The sequence below is a fragment of the Melozone crissalis genome, unplaced genomic scaffold (genome assembly GCF_028551555.1).
Source record: "Melozone crissalis strain CALT ecotype California unplaced genomic scaffold, PUWL_Pcris_2 ptg000027l_1, whole genome shotgun sequence".
NCBI lineage: Eukaryota > Metazoa > Chordata > Aves > Passeriformes > Passerellidae > Melozone > Melozone crissalis.
Genome location: NW_026535805.1, coordinates 41,067,455 through 41,082,902, shown reverse-complemented (window position 1 = coordinate 41,082,902; position 15,448 = coordinate 41,067,455). Strand labels below are relative to the sequence as shown.

The window sequence follows — 15,448 nt, the reverse complement described above, 5'->3', positions numbered from 1 at the left end:
GTTGTGTGAGTCAAGGCTTTGGCTACCACCTTATTCCCTTCTCCACAGAAACCCACAGCATGTAGGAGTAACTTACGTCTTTGTTTGTCAAGTCAAAGTACGGCAAAGAGGCGGATGAGACTTCCTCTCTCTCAGGGTTCAGCAGGCGCAGACTCTTTGTACCACGATTCGATCCGTGGTAATTTTGCCCTGCTTCTCCCATATCTTTGTGGTGGTAGGCCCATATTACCCGCACTGTGCTCTCCTGAAAAATCAAAGCAGAATGTCCACAAGGGATAGGAGCAACATCTTCCTTACACAGTTCCTGTAATTCCTCCAATAGCTGTGACACAGATGTATTTAAGCAATGACAATGTATCCTAGAGGAGCAGTCATCTACCCACAGAATTTGGCCTTTGAAATAAAAAATTTTTTATACTCAGTGGGTTAACTGGAAATACACAGAAATTAAATTGTTCTCTGAAAGACTCCTTCCCTAATGTTGTGAACTGAAATCATATCCTCAAATGGCAGAAAAGACTCATAAAGAAGTAACAAGCTAAATGCATTACAAACATTTCTCTAGAGATGTTACTTATTTGATCAGCACCAGAATGTTTCCCCGCCAGACATTTTCCAGGCTCAAGTCTGTGAAGATGTGAATACCTTCAGTGAACTGTTGTCCTTAGATATTATGGAAAATTAACATTGAGTTACAGAACAGATTTACATCTTAAAAATCAATCTACAGCCACTACACAGATCAGTTCTCTGTAAACCATTCTCAGATTACAAGAATGACCCTTGAGACAAAGTGCTATAATAAATCCTGAAGTGTCTCAAAATGCTAAATTATACTGAGAATTTGGAGCAGGTGTGCAAACCAGAGACCCACTGATTGCCTGGGAAACTGGTGGTTTATACAGGTGGCGTTTGCTTCCTGCATTTTCAGCCTCTCATGTTGCTATAATTGCATATATTGTAAAAACACAGATAATTAATATAGTGTTTTACTCCCATAGTAATGCTTCCAAAAGAAGAAGTAAACAAGACAAAGCAGAGAAAGCCTTGCAAATCTCTCCAACCTTTCTGTCATTTCCAATACCAATGTCATCACCTTCATGTATTTTAAGATTATGTTTAGGAAATAGCACAGCAATCCCTAGGGCAACAGAAGAATTTACCATGAAAATTATTTTACCATGGAAAGTTTTACCATAATTTTTTTTCACTTTTAATTTTGCATAAAGAAATAAAGCAAATAGACCCTTTAAATATATATTCTCCAATTTTTTTTAAATCTGTTCTTTAGATCAATTTAAAGTTAGTGCAGAATCTTAAAAGTATTTCTCAATTTGGCCTCCTTTGAATGGTTGTAGCAATGGCATATAGGACTTGATGGCACAGAAGTATCTATTTCAATCTTGTGTACACTTGTTAGAAATTACAGAACATAATGTATTAAAGTACAAAAACAAAGAAAGCTGAAATTTAAACATAATAGTTTAAAAAAACTATCACAAGTATTTTACCTCAGCAAACAGCTATTTTGGAAAGTGAATTTCTCTAATTCTGTCCTTTTACTAAAAAGATATTTTAATTACCAGCTTAATAACTACACACACACACATTTATCCTGTGTTAATTAGTTCATCTATCCACATACAGATAGAGACTCTTACCGTTATACTCTTGTCATTTGTGTCACAAGTGTGCAGCTCTCTGCTAAAAGCCAGTATTGTATGTGTACTGTTTTCCATGGCATATTCCAGATGGTAATCCTGTTGAGGGTCCTTTTTTAGTACTCTATTTTCATCTGTAAAATAATCCTGTTATGAAAGAAACATGGCCCATTATTAAAATATAATATTAAAAAGGAAACTCGATGTACAGTACTGAAGCCTTTTTCAAAACATGTAAATTTCTGCAGTGTCAGTTTTGAATTACACATTAAATTTGAGGTGGCACTAAACTATTTTTTATACAAAATCTCCAAGAAAGTAACCCTCCTGATAAACAGCTTAAAGAATGCTTTAGGTAATTTTAGCAACATGCTGCCTGTATGCAACTGCAGAAATAAAGGTTGGATCCAGCAACCAAGAAGCTTTATTTATCATTACTGGGATGTCATGAACTCCAGGAGAAATTACAGAGAGAATTCAGAATACAGAAATTCACTTAATATTTGCATCAACAATAGTGTCACTCCTTTTTTCCACAACTTTTCCTATGTTTTTTTCTTTCCCAAAAAAAAAAAAAACCTCTTGAATGAACATTGACTGGAACCAGAAACCCTACGGCTTAACGAAAAGCGCTCATTTCACACAAAAGCTGCTGGGATTAGGTTGAGGTTTTGGAAGAGGCAAGGGAGCTGTTTGTAAGAAAGATGCTTCCCATCCAGGGTTCTGCAGAGGCCCAGCACAAAGGAGTAGCATGGCAGCAATGTCAGGTCATTAACCTCCTCACCCCGGATTCCTGCAGCTGGGACCCGTCCCTCCCTCTCCTCCCACCCTGGCCACCTAGGAAGGGCTGGCCACTGCCTCAGATGCCCCTCCTCTGGTCACCCTCCTTGGGGTTTTAGGCTGTTTCTGCTTGCTTCGGGGTAGGGAAGGGTCTTTTAAGTAAGCAATGTATTTCTCATGCCAAACAGGCTACTGGCAGACATCATTAATTGTGTGGTGTCTTTGCAAAATAATGCAGCACTGTCTGGTCCCAACAGGCATTTATTTCTGTATCTGCTTGGACCTCTGTTCACTTTTGGACATTTCTAACTTTCCCCTTTCATTGAGGTTGAGGTAACCATCTGAAAAACAGTAAAAGGTTATGTCCAAGTATTTTGATAGCAGTAAAAAAAGAACTGAAACTTCATTAATTCACTTAAGGGTCATTTAGGAGCTGTAATCTTAAACTTAATTCCACCCTAGAAATCTGTGTGTGGGCAAGACACCAGAGAGTTCTTCTTTTCCTGTCACCACTTCTTACAAATACAAATGATTAAGTACATACATGAGAGAATAGACAAATGGAAAAATAATCACTAAAAAGAGCAAAACACAGGCCTGGGACCTGAAAGAAAGTGAACTAATGAGTTGTATTTGTTTAGAGAAATAACTTGGATTTGCTGTTTTCCAGACAGAAATAATAACAGTTGTTTTGGAATGGTTCTTTGAAGATAGATACTTTATGGGATCAAAACTCTCCACTTTTACCATGCATCAGAACTTGGGAAGAAGCAGTGTATTGCATATGCATTAGTACAATTCCTGCTCTGAAAACACTCTTCTGTGGAATCTCCATTTCCATCTTTTAGTAAGCGTTTGCCTGGACAAGAATTGTAACCCTGTGAACATCAGTTTTTATTGAAGTGTGATATCTTTGCTTAAATGTTACCTTAAATTGGAGGAACACATTCTTAGTGAATGCCCCCACACTTTGAAATATTGAGGAATACAAATTCAAGAGCAGCTTTTGCTCATGTGAACAGACTCAAAGTCTCTGCCTGAAACCAGTGTGAAGGAAAGCTGAGAAATGTGAAGAAAAGGTGTGCACACTCAAATGTTTTGTGGTAAACTTCACAATTTCATGACAAGTCTAGAGGACACAGCTCTAACCAGAAAAAACCCTCTTGTGATATAGTCCTGATTTCCATGAGCCTGAGGCAAGAATGCAACAATAATGCAAAGAAGTTCTGTAATTAAGGAAGAAGCTCAGATATGCCTTGATAACGTGGTTGTCAGGTAATTATCTCACCCAGCTGGATGACAGTCACAGACAGGTCACAGTTCTGGCTCACCAAGAGGGGCCCATTTTATGGCTGCTGGTGAATGCTTTGGGGAAGGTGGCCCCAAATCCCAGGGCCCCAGAGAGGACCAGGCTGCTCCCCATGGGATGAGAACTGTACTGGGAACTCACACTGCTGCCTGCTCAGGCACTGGCTGCCCATCCCTGCTGTCAAAAATGAACAGAACCTTGCTGATTTCAGTGATTTCACCTGAAATTATTTGGTGGCTCGATGTAGCTAATGCTATTTTTAGTTCCTTTGTTGAAAATTATCCAGATGTTCATCATAAAAATAAAATCACATTATGTCACACAAAAAAAGCCATCAACAAAATCCCCCAAAACAAAACAAAGAACAACAACCAAAAAAGGCAAAACCACAAAGCCTGAACAACTCAAAATTTGATTGCTCAACCTCTCACATGAAAATGGTTTGTGTTCCAGTTTTAAAACAAAATAATGCCACATTGTCCAGGAACGATATGAATCTCTCTCTGTTCACACAGAAGATTTTAAGTCAAACTATGTAGACTTTGCTCAATTTACTCATCAGAGCTTAAAAGCCTTTAAGATGTGTTTGTGTACAAAACAGAATGAACAAAAGGTTTTCAAAAATGACAACACAGTGACAATCTGCGATGCCACATCTTTTTCAGCCACAATTTAGAAAAATCTGCCATCTGGAAAAGTAAAAAAATGTTACATATATCTATGTAGATATATGTCTGAACCGCTATATATATTCTATGGTTCATTTCAGAGTAGAAAAATCTGAAAATTAATTGGCAGAAAATTGGCAGAAATTGGCAGAAAATATCCTGCTGCCAAAAGTCCTGGTGCAAATGCAATCAAAACCATCACACTTGGACTGCCTACACTCCACTCTTTTATCTAGTCAAAGGAGAAAGCTGTATAGCTCTGAAGCCTTTGAAATGTGGCAGTACAGAGGATGGATCTACCAGAGACCAGAGAGGGTAAACTGGGCATTTGGGCTTCAGTTAAACTAAGGGAATATAAATTTAATTTGAAACTCTCTCAGGTCCCGACTACTATAACACAGAGCTTATCCAAATTCACAAGTTTCACTTATTTAATTCTGTAAAGCAGTGGGATGATTTAATCCACAGTATTGCAGAGCTTTGATATCTATCACAGATAGTTCTAAAATGGGCTTCGTACTGGAACAGTTTATCCTTCCCAACAAGCAGAAAAAGGCTATAACATGGTACAATCTTTTTTTACACAGATCTGGGGTTTTGCTACCCCAGACAGCCAGAAAACCTGTGTCTTTTGTAGGGTAGATTATACTGATACAAGTTCCCTGAATTTCATGAAATTCCAACAGATCTACAGGAATTGTCAAGTCCTGCAAACTGGATTTCTAAAACACTCTCATATATGTGGAAAAACCCACAAGAAGGTTTTATATACTGATTCTGTACTTGCATCCAGGTTCTCCGGTTTCTTATACACACAAAAAATATGTGTGTATAATGTTTATATAATGTTTAATAAAGTTTTCAAACTACACATCAGCTTTACAGAACTATAAGAATTAGTTAAAGAGAAGAATAAAGTAACTATATTTTTCTATTGGTTCTTTAAAGACTAAGTGTTTAAAAAAGCTTCAGAAGTGTTATTGGTCATGCTACATGATAACAAAGATGTCTGTTTCAGGATTTAGGTATGTAAATTGTTTACATGTGAAACGTTTAAATTTGTTGTACACTCTGTGATAATATTGCATAAAATGGCATATTGAACTCTGAACTAAGTTGTGCAATCCATCAAGTAATTAAGTATCTCCTTCCTCACATTACCTAAAAGTTGAAATAAGATATGGAAAATGAAAAATCTTCCTGACATTACAAGATATTTTATGCTCTTTTCCAGATGTGAGGCAGATCATGTTATACTGTTTTTCAGATACCATTAGCCACTCTCCTTCTTAAAAAAAATACTTTGTGGTATATATGGTTTCTGATTTCTGTTCCACAAACAGTCAGGGAGAGTAATTTCTTAAGGATGTGAAAAGATGCTGGTTTCTCCTTCAAGAATGCAAGCACAGCTGCAGAGGGAAGCCTGACCCCAAAAGCCCCACCAGCTGTCATCACACACTGAAACAGGTGTTTATGGGACTCTCCCCCAGACCTTTACAATGTACAAGATTGTTTTGTTTATGATATCAATTTCCCGTCCCAAATTATATATATCACCTTTCAACCTCAAGGAGCATAAAATAATTCTCAGATTGTGGCCCCATCCAGCATTTGCCGCATGAGCTCAGCTTGTGAGAAACTCAGCCACCCCATTTATGTGTACTGCCTTTCTCTAACTGGGCCATCACTGCTCCTCCAGCACCAGTCTAACACTCAAAAGTGGAAAAAGGGACAAGTCAGGAATGGGAAATGACAGGAAAATAAGCCGTGTTTCTACTTGTCCTCACTGATGTTCTGCAGCCAATCCATGGGATTTGAAACATCCCTGTCCTGGTTTAGGGCAAATTTGGGAGGAAAATTCCAAAGGGGTTCCTCTAGAAAGCAGATTCAAGTGGCCTCTTCCCCAACTGGTTCAGAAAAAGATTTCCTGGGAGAAAAGTGGAAGAAAACTGTTTATTTAGCAAACAAAGTATTCATAAGCATAAAAATTGAATAATATCAAACAATAAAACCTCTTGCTGTTCTGAAGAGATGGCAAATTCAGGAAGTCCTTTTCCTAGGGTGTAGCTCAGCTCACTCAATCTCTTATCCATCCCTCCTGCGCTGGAAAATGCCATGTCCCGGGCCCAGTGGGCCAGAGGTGGGAGCTCCTGGTGTTTTCCTGCATTTTTTGGTCCAAAGCAGGCCGATCAGTTCCAAGAAAACAGTCCAGGGAACTTGTCTGCCTCAGCTAGCTAAAAACTAACTAAAAAGCAAAGGAGAGCTCTCTCCTGCTCTCTCCATGCTGCAGACACCACAGTGAGCAGGAATGCTGAAGCTCTTATCTCTGCTTTTGAATACAGCTGCCTCAAACATTCCACCCCTTCTCCTTCTCCCCACTTCACCCTCAGGCCTACTTTTAAAGGTGCAGAACTTAATATCCAGCACAAACAGAACAGACAATTGGGGATACAAGCATGATAAAGTCACCCTAGAACAATCCCCAAATTACCAAGCTGATGCCAATGACCAGGACCAAAGAGAAGCCTGGCAAAAAGGATCATGAAGCTGTAACAAAGATGAAAGTTAGTGTAGGAGAGGATTTATCTTAGTATAAATAGGCTGGATAAACTGCTACGGTAAGGAAAAGAATGGAACCAAACATTTGTTTGAAATAAGCACCAAGTTATGCCTTTCTGGGTTTCCAGAAAAATAACTGTGGTTAACATTTCTCTTTTTTTTATTGTTGCATTCAATTTAAACGGAATCCTGCTGCTCAAGGTTCCAGTACACACTAGATGTTACCACCTAAAAGAAGCTGATTTTACACTGTATTTGGCAAGAACCAAACAGAGCATGAGTTTACAAATAAGCAAACCAAACTGTTTTGCAACCTCAAATGAATTTCAGCTTGAGTTTCAGGCAAAGATCTTACTATGTTCTTATGATGGGGAAAAGCAGACCCCACTCACAGCAGCCAAACATGAGGCAGGAGCCTGAAAGCATCACTGTTCTGTGTGAGAACACCTTGAGAGCTTTCCAGTTGACTGAACCAATCTTGAGATTGGCTGCAAATGAAAAAATAACCATACAAAAGGGTACAGCAACAGCAATCAAGTAGTTGCAGTACGTTCCTAAAGTAACTGGGATCAGTAAGTTCACAGCCACTGTCCCGTGGGCAGTCTGTTTATAATTGATTTATTAGTTTGGCGGGGGGGAGCATGTTGCATTGGTTTTTTGTTCAGGAGGTTTTTTGTTTGCTTCTGGTTGTTTGGGTGGGTGGGTTTTTGGGAGGTTGGGGGGGTGAGTTTGGGTTCTTTTGTTTTACATTTTTACCTACACAGCAGATTATCAGAAGGGATTCAGTCCTTGCTAGGAAGCCTGGATCTCGCTCACATGGGCAGTTTTGAGAAGCTGTACACAATTCTTGGTACAACTCCAGTTAAACTGGCTGACATACACTAGGTTGTGGATTATTTACTTCAGGTGCACTACTAACTCTGACAAGGACAGAAAGTTTTTATCTCTAACAAACAATTCTGTGTGTGTGTCTGTACTTTAAATGCAGACATAAACATATACACAAAGACACACATTTCCATTTGTGTATTTACAGAAACAGGTAATGCCTGTATATGTGTGTACATGTTCATATATTTTCTTCACAAAAGAGGCTTGTATTTTTTTATACATGAAACACAATTATTTACTTAGAAATATGCCTTTTCTCATTCAGACTTGAATATACTTCTGTATATTTCTTATACAAGAGAATAGAAGAATATCTTCTTACATTTCTTATACTTCTTATAGAAGCGTATATTCACTTGAATACACTTCTGTATATTTCTTATATCCAGTTAAATGGTGCCCAGGGTGGCTTACAGCTGGCAGTGGCATCCCTTTGTTTTTGGGAAATTCATGAGAAGTAAAACACATCACTTTCTCTGCACACAAATGAAAACACTGAAGTGTGGAGACCTGTCTAACTTAGCACAAGAAGGTATGAGAGGCACTAGTGGCTACAGGTTGAAATATGACTGTCCTGGTTTAGGGCAAATTTGGGAGGAAACTTCCAAAGGGGTTCCTCTAGAAAGCAGATTCAAGTTTCTCCTCCCCCAACTAGTTTAGGAAAAGATTTCCTGTGAGAAAACTGGAAAAAACCTGTTTATTTAGCAAACAAAGTATTCACAAGCATAAAAAAAATGAATAATATCAAACAATAAAACCTCTCTCTGTTCTGAAGGGATGGCAAATTCAGAAAGTCCTTTTTGCAGGGCATAGCTCAGCTCACTCAGTCTCTTATCCATCCCTCCTGTGCTGGAAAATGCCATGTCGCAGGCCCTGGTGGGCCACAGGCATGAGCTCCTGGTATTCTTCTGGATTTTCAGTCCAGAGCAGGGCAAATCAGTTCCAAGAAAAAAAAAAAGCCACAGTCCAAGGTACTTCTCTGCCTCAGCTAGCTCAAAAAAAAAAAACTTAACCAAACCAAAGGAGAGCCCTCTCCTGCTGCTCATGCTGCAGGCAACAGTGTCTGTGAGCAGGAATGCTGAAGCTCTCATCTCTGTTTTTGAATACAGTCACCTCAGACAATCCACCACTTTTCCTTCTCGCCCCCTTCACTCTCAGATCTAGTTTGAAAGGTGCAAAAACTTATTTCTGGGCTGAAAAGATAAATGGGGATACAATTCCACATCATAAAGTCACCCCATGACAATGACATTCCATATTGACATGGATAATTTGACATTCTGGTGGAGTCCCAAGGCCCTGTACAAGTCTTTACATCAAGAATAAATGTCAATTTAAGAGTTTATATTCCAGCTATATCAGAAAATATAAAGCTAGATTAAAGGCTGTCCTAACAGAAAAAGACTAGACAAAACATGTAGCAAAGTGTTTTAAGGGAAAGAAAATCAGTAATGAGGAGATATTGCACGATACAATCTTAGAACTGCAGTTTATCACAAGGAACATTCCTTACATAGGAGCCACATTTATTCAGTACAAGTTTTCTGGGTTTAATTATTTTAATTACTTCAATTATGAGGAAGATTAAAAACACTTAGGGGATTTTCAAGCACAACAATTAGGGATACTTGTTCCCAAAATTTCTGGATCTGCCTTAGAAAATCTCCCTTCCTCCCTTTCCTCCTTCTGTGGTACTTGTTTATATGGGGAATTAAATCATCCTCCCATTATTTTAAGTCTTTGCATCATTCACAGTTGCTAAACTTCCATATTTTTGGGGAGATGTGAGAAAATTTCATTTTCTTGATGTTTCCAAAATCCAAAGGAGAACAAAAAATATGACAAAGGAAAAAAAAGAAAAAAGAAAAACAATCCCAACCAAACACTTGAAAACAGTCCCCTGAAGGCCTGCAAACTACAATCTTCAGAATTCTTCTCATCTTTTGTTCACCAACTGTTGCTTCCTTGTCCTAACTATTGTACCTCTCAAAGGGAACTACAAAGCACCCAGCCAGTGGAGATGTACACTGGAGTGTCTCTTTATGCCCCACACTGAAGCCAAGAGGGAGACATTAGTCATCTGGAGATTCTGCCCCAATGCCCAAAGGCATGAAATACCTCCAACAAAACACCGACTGAGATATGTCAGTGTGGCACTCGCTTCGCATCTCCCTCTTGCTGCCTTTCAAGTTGTTTTCTAAACACTTCTTTTGTTGCTGTTGGCATGAGTGCACTTAAAAGCGGCATATCGTTAAGTACTGAAAATGCTCACTGTTTTCTGTCCTTTAAAATCTCTTCCAAGTACTTCCCTGTGAGCAATTAAGCTAACTCTATGGGATACATTTGATAACAGATATTCTTTAGTTTGGGTGACAGTTAACAAGCAGGGCTCTAATGAATAATAAAGTACTTTTTAGTGACATACAGTCCCTATTCACCCTGAGTAGGGACTATTTTTGTGCAAGTTCAACAGAAGATTCTAACAATGCAACCCTCTTGTATAACTTGCACAAAATAGGCATTCATCAAGGAGGATTACTCTCCCCAAAATGGGGCTCTCAGAAGCTACGTGCTGTGGGTGGGGATGCACAATTCCAGACAGGGGTGGAGACCAAGGAAAAGGCATGGGTCTAGCAAGAAAATGCATGCTGTGTCAATTCATAAGCACAAAAGAGATGCATTAAGAAAAAAACAAAAAAGCACAAAAGAAAAAAAGAAAAAGAAGAAAATAAAAAAAAAGAAAACAATTAAGAAAACTAGATGTAAAATCTAAGGCTGCCCCAAGATCTTGTATGAAGAGTAACACATGCTGCAAATGACCATGGAAATATTTCAAGGTAACATTTTGCTAAGAATGAACTCTCCTAAGTCCAACTCCTCCCTATAGAGACAAAGACAGCTCTCAGCTTTCCAATACCAACCCCCATTGGCATCTTCTTGTTCTCAAACATGCTCAGCCAAACGCCACACAATCTGCTGCTCTGACACCACAGGCGCTCAGTAGTGTGTGAGAACAGCCTGTTCACTGATCTCCTTTTTCTCCTTCTCCTTGATGGAGATGCCTCCCTCATGACAAAGCACTAAGTCATGCATGTATGTGTACACATATCCATTCTATGTCCTCCCAAAATATGTTAAGGTTCCCATTTCAAGTATCAAACTTCTTAAATGTTAGGACTGTAAATGTGTAATTCCCTGATCATTCCAATGCTCTTCAAAAAACTTTTTCTTCTTCTTTCATGACATCGTAACACTTTCCATCTTGATATATTTAGACAAAACTAAGCCACAGGGCTTCCAAATTGTTTCCAAATTACTTTCCTTATGTCAGACACCCTTTCAGATTAAATACAGCTCCAACATGGCAAAGCAAACCAAAACCAACAGCTCATGGCACCCAAGTTCAGGATACACTGAAAACTGAGAAAGTAAAATCCGACCCAGGATATCCAGGACTTCGAGTTTTTTCAAGGCAAACCTTGCCTGCTGATGGTGGGAATAGCATTTACTTGCACTGAGAGGATGAAGACTAAATGCCAGAGGAAACATTTTTTTTCTTTTCTCTGAAAACTACCTGGCAGTTTTCCTCTACCCCAATACATGGATCTTCCACAGACAGGATTATGTGCTTTTACCCTAACTGGCAGCTGAAGTCTGACTATATTTACATGTTTATTCCCAGAAGAGAACTCTTACCTCTGAGAACACTTTCTATTTTTAAAGAAGGTGAGAGAATTTTGGGGGGGGGGGAAGGCAAAACTGACCCAAGGGACTAGCAATTTCAATGCCCACTTGAAAGGCTATAAAGGTGTTTCAGAACATCTGAATGTCAGGCCACTAACAAGCATCTCAAAACTTTCAAAGAAACCAAAAAATGACCCCTCTAAGAGTTTAGACCACGATGCACATTTTCCGACGGATGGTCATGGAATAAAAACATATTTCTAAAACCAAAAAGAAAAGTAAGTTCATTCATTATAGGGTGTACATATTTCATGGAGTTCAGCTAGGCATAAAACCACATACTTTCAAGGGTGCTATCTATGAAAAAATCTTTTTCAGTAGTAATAATCTAAATTATGATGGTCTACACTTAACACAGAATGTATTTTTAAAATATTAACTGTGTTTGTCCAGTAAAGTGAAGAATTGGATATTATTGAAACAACATCCTAGAACAATTTGTTCATTTTCTAGCAATCCCTGCTGCCTGACCAGAAAAAGCCTCTGGACAAATTTTGTTTATCATCTTTGTTTCTGGCCATTCCTTGTTGGTGCAAGTATGGAAAAATTTTAACCGAGCAACTTCAAAAAAAACTCAGTTCAGTTTAGAAAGAAACCATGCTCCCTAGAACTGAAGAAGGAACGGGGATGGAGCAAGCCTCAAGTCGCAAGCAAGCATAAAAAAAGTATTTCTTCTTACCTGCTCAAAAGTGCAACAAAATAACCCATAGCTCTTAGCATAACAATTTATGTGCTAAATTTGTGTTTCAGGAAAAGTATTAGTAGGTTTCTATTGGTGGGCATTTGCTACAGTCCTTTTCTATTTGTAACAGAATGTTGGTGGATAAAACCTGCTGGAAGAATGGAGTTAGCATGGGGCCATTTTTAAAGATACTGAAAACCTGTGAAGGGTGCTGAAAAGTGCCACAAAAGTGCTGGGAGCGCTGGGGAAAATGTCCTGTGATGCTAAAGAGCTCAGCCTATTTATTTAACAAAAAAGAAAATGGAGCAGTGACTTGATTGTCTCGATTGCAGTATATAAATAACTTTATGAAGGCGGTATGCAGGGGGAGTAGAGTTTTTAATATAGTAGAGAAAATGCATAGCTGGAAGCTCAACCAAGACAAACTAATCCAGGCAATCAGGAACAGCAGAGACTCGTTATTGCCACAAACTAGCAAGGGAAGTGATGGATCCTCCACCACTGGATGTCTTTACACTAGGTTTGGATGCCTCTCTAAAATACTTGCTTTACCCTAACAGGATCTATGAACTAACCAGGAAAAAAGCTGAGGTTTCTTTTAATGGTTAATAGGTGTGTCTTCTGAGAACTGCAAAGCCTTTCAGAAAGCCTTTCATTCTGTGAGTGAAGAGCTCACTGCTCAATGAGTAGCCTAGAGTGGGTTTTTGTACTGTTATTAGTCTTTTATTTATGCTTTAAGAAAAATTATCTTCATTTTGAAATGTGGAGAAAGCAATATTCTGAAAATCACTGGTCTGCACTTAAGGAAGACAAACATTTGCCTAAACTTCATACAGCAAATGAATGGAGGAAAGAAAAAGACATTTTAAAGGAAAATATTTGTACTAAAAGCTCAATTCTTCTGGAAAAGTTTTGATTTTATAAAATCTTGACAAACAGTAGGGAGATCATATTATGCATTTTGTTTTCTTATGGTGAATTGTGAATAGAAAATCCATACTCTTATGGGAAAATCTCTTAAAATTTAAGCAGGAGCTTCAAAGATCAACTAGCTCTAGCATAATGAAGGAAAGACAGATGACCTCTCCTAGACCATACTCTAACATCCACTCTGCTCTTAAACTGCAGCTCTGACTTATTCAAGCATCTGGGGGTGACAACATGTCATTCCAGGCCTGATTGCCCTTCCAGTCATCCGTGGGACAAGCTGTCCCTGCTCCCCTGACCCCAGAGCAACTCCTGCCAGCTGGATCTCAGGTTGATGAGATGGGACAGAAGGTGTGGGTGCCCTCCCCTCTCAAGGCTCCTGCTCCACCAGTGCCTCTTGGAGGGGATGACTTGCTCTAAGCACCCGCAAGGCCTCTGTTCCACACTCCTGTTCCCAGACGTAGCCCTGACAATATCCAGACTACTACAGAAACATCCCAAGGAAATTATACCAGTAGAGTTGGGCACCTCTGAGATTGCTTTGCCAGACTAAGGACATGTACCAGGAGTCCTCCCAGTGGTTACTCTGCAAGTCCTTTCCAACATCTGGCTCAAAACACTTCCAGGGGAGGAGAGGAGGAACACCAAGAACAGGGGCAGCACCGGCTGTGCCCCTGCAGAAGGGCACGTCAGCAGGCTTGGAAGCTGGTGGGATGCTGCCCTCATGCCAGTGGGATTAGAGAGAGCAAGCTCAGGCGGCACCAGGAGGGCAAAGCTCCACCAGCTGTCGGCAAGGTGAAGGGAAAGGTGCCGCACCTCCCCGGGAGAGACTCTGCCCTCCCATCCCTCCCCTCCGCGGGTCTGGGCTCAGCGGGCAGCAGGAGAGAGTGCCCAAAGGAGAGAGGATAGGGCTGTTGCATCCTCTGGGTAAAGAGCAAAGAAACCCGACACCTCTAACGAAATCTATGTAGAAGTTTAGAGGGAAGGTTGGCAAGGAGAGGATCGAAAAGAACTGTCTCCTCCAGGGGAAAGGAAGGCAGAGTAGGGATTACCCGAAGGGTGGAAGGAAGAAGTAAAGAGGTACAGGGATGCAGGACAAGAAGGCTACAGAAGAAACGTGGGGCAGGAAAAGAAGGGCGTCCCGAGAGAGGGACAGCGCGGGGAAAGTGGGCGGACAGGGAGGACCCGTCTCGGCGGCCGAGGGGAAGGAGCAGGGCCTTACCTGCAGGTAGGGCTGGCCCCTCTCCACGCCCCCCACCACGATGTCGGCCGAGGCCATGCCGCCGCTGGCCGAGAGCCCGAAGCCCACGTAGCCGCGGGTGCGCACCTCCAGGCGGAGGGCGAGGGCGCTGCCGCGGCGGCCCCAGAGCAGGCGGTAGGCGCCCGCGCCGTCCAGCACCGCGCTGTGCGGGTAGCTCCGCGCCGCTGCCCCGGCCCCGGCCCAGGCACACAGGAGCCCGCCCAGCACCAGCGCCCAGGGGCGCAGCGGCCGCATCCTCTCGCCGCGCACCAGCGGCCGCCCGTGCGTCTCGGCGTGTGTCCGGGCGCGGTGTGCGTGTGCGGGGGCTGTGTGTCTGTCTGTGTGTCTGTGCGTGTGTGTGTGTGCGGGCAAGGGGGGCCGGGTGCCCCGGTCACCCCGCCCCCGCTGCGGGCGGCTCCGCGCCGGCCCCGTCGGGGCAGCACGCCCTCGGCCGCGCTTTGTTCGCCCCCGCCCGGCCCGGCGCCCCCGCTCCCCCATCGGGGCCGGGCCGGACCCCGCCGCGCCGGGAGCACCTGCCGGGCACGGCCGCGGGGGCTTCTCGCCGAGATGCTCGGAGTTCGCGTTAGGGACCCAAAACGCCCCTCCTGACCAGGGGAGCGGAGGGAAGGCGGTGGACGGGAGACCTCCCCGGCCTCCCGGCAACCCTAACTCCGCTGGAAGAATTCACGGGAGGAAGCCCGGAGGCAAACGAGCGCTTCCCCACTCTCGGTCGCCTCCTCACTCAGTGCGAGGAGCGCACGGTGCGGCGGACGGACGGAGCTAAGCAGGAGATCCCCGTCGGGAGAGTTCTTTTTGCATTTTAAGTGGAAAACGAGGACCCCCCGAGTGGTGTGCACGGAGACGGCTACAAAAGCGCATCTCAAAACCGCGCTGGCGTCCCTTGACACCCCCGTAGCCGTCCCCGGCGGCTCCGCCACTCGGCCCGCCCGGCCATGCGGTCCCCGGCGCTCCCGCAGCAGCAGCAGC

General features: G+C 42.1%; 1 protein-coding gene across 1 annotated transcript in view; it reads right to left on the bottom strand.

Moving 5' to 3' along the window:
• Positions 1 to 14,716, bottom strand: part of MOXD1 (monooxygenase DBH like 1) — a 49,825-nt gene extending 35,109 nt beyond the window's left edge. Inside the window, exons 1-3 of the mRNA XM_054280018.1 lie at positions 14,444 to 14,716; positions 1,662 to 1,808; positions 77 to 244 (exon numbers count right to left, since the gene is read on the bottom strand). Coding sequence (XP_054135993.1) covers positions 77 to 244; positions 1,662 to 1,808; positions 14,444 to 14,716 — 588 coding nt within the window. The remainder of the gene's footprint in view (positions 1 to 76; positions 245 to 1,661; positions 1,809 to 14,443) is intronic.
• Between the last annotated feature and the right edge of the window lie 732 nt (positions 14,717 to 15,448).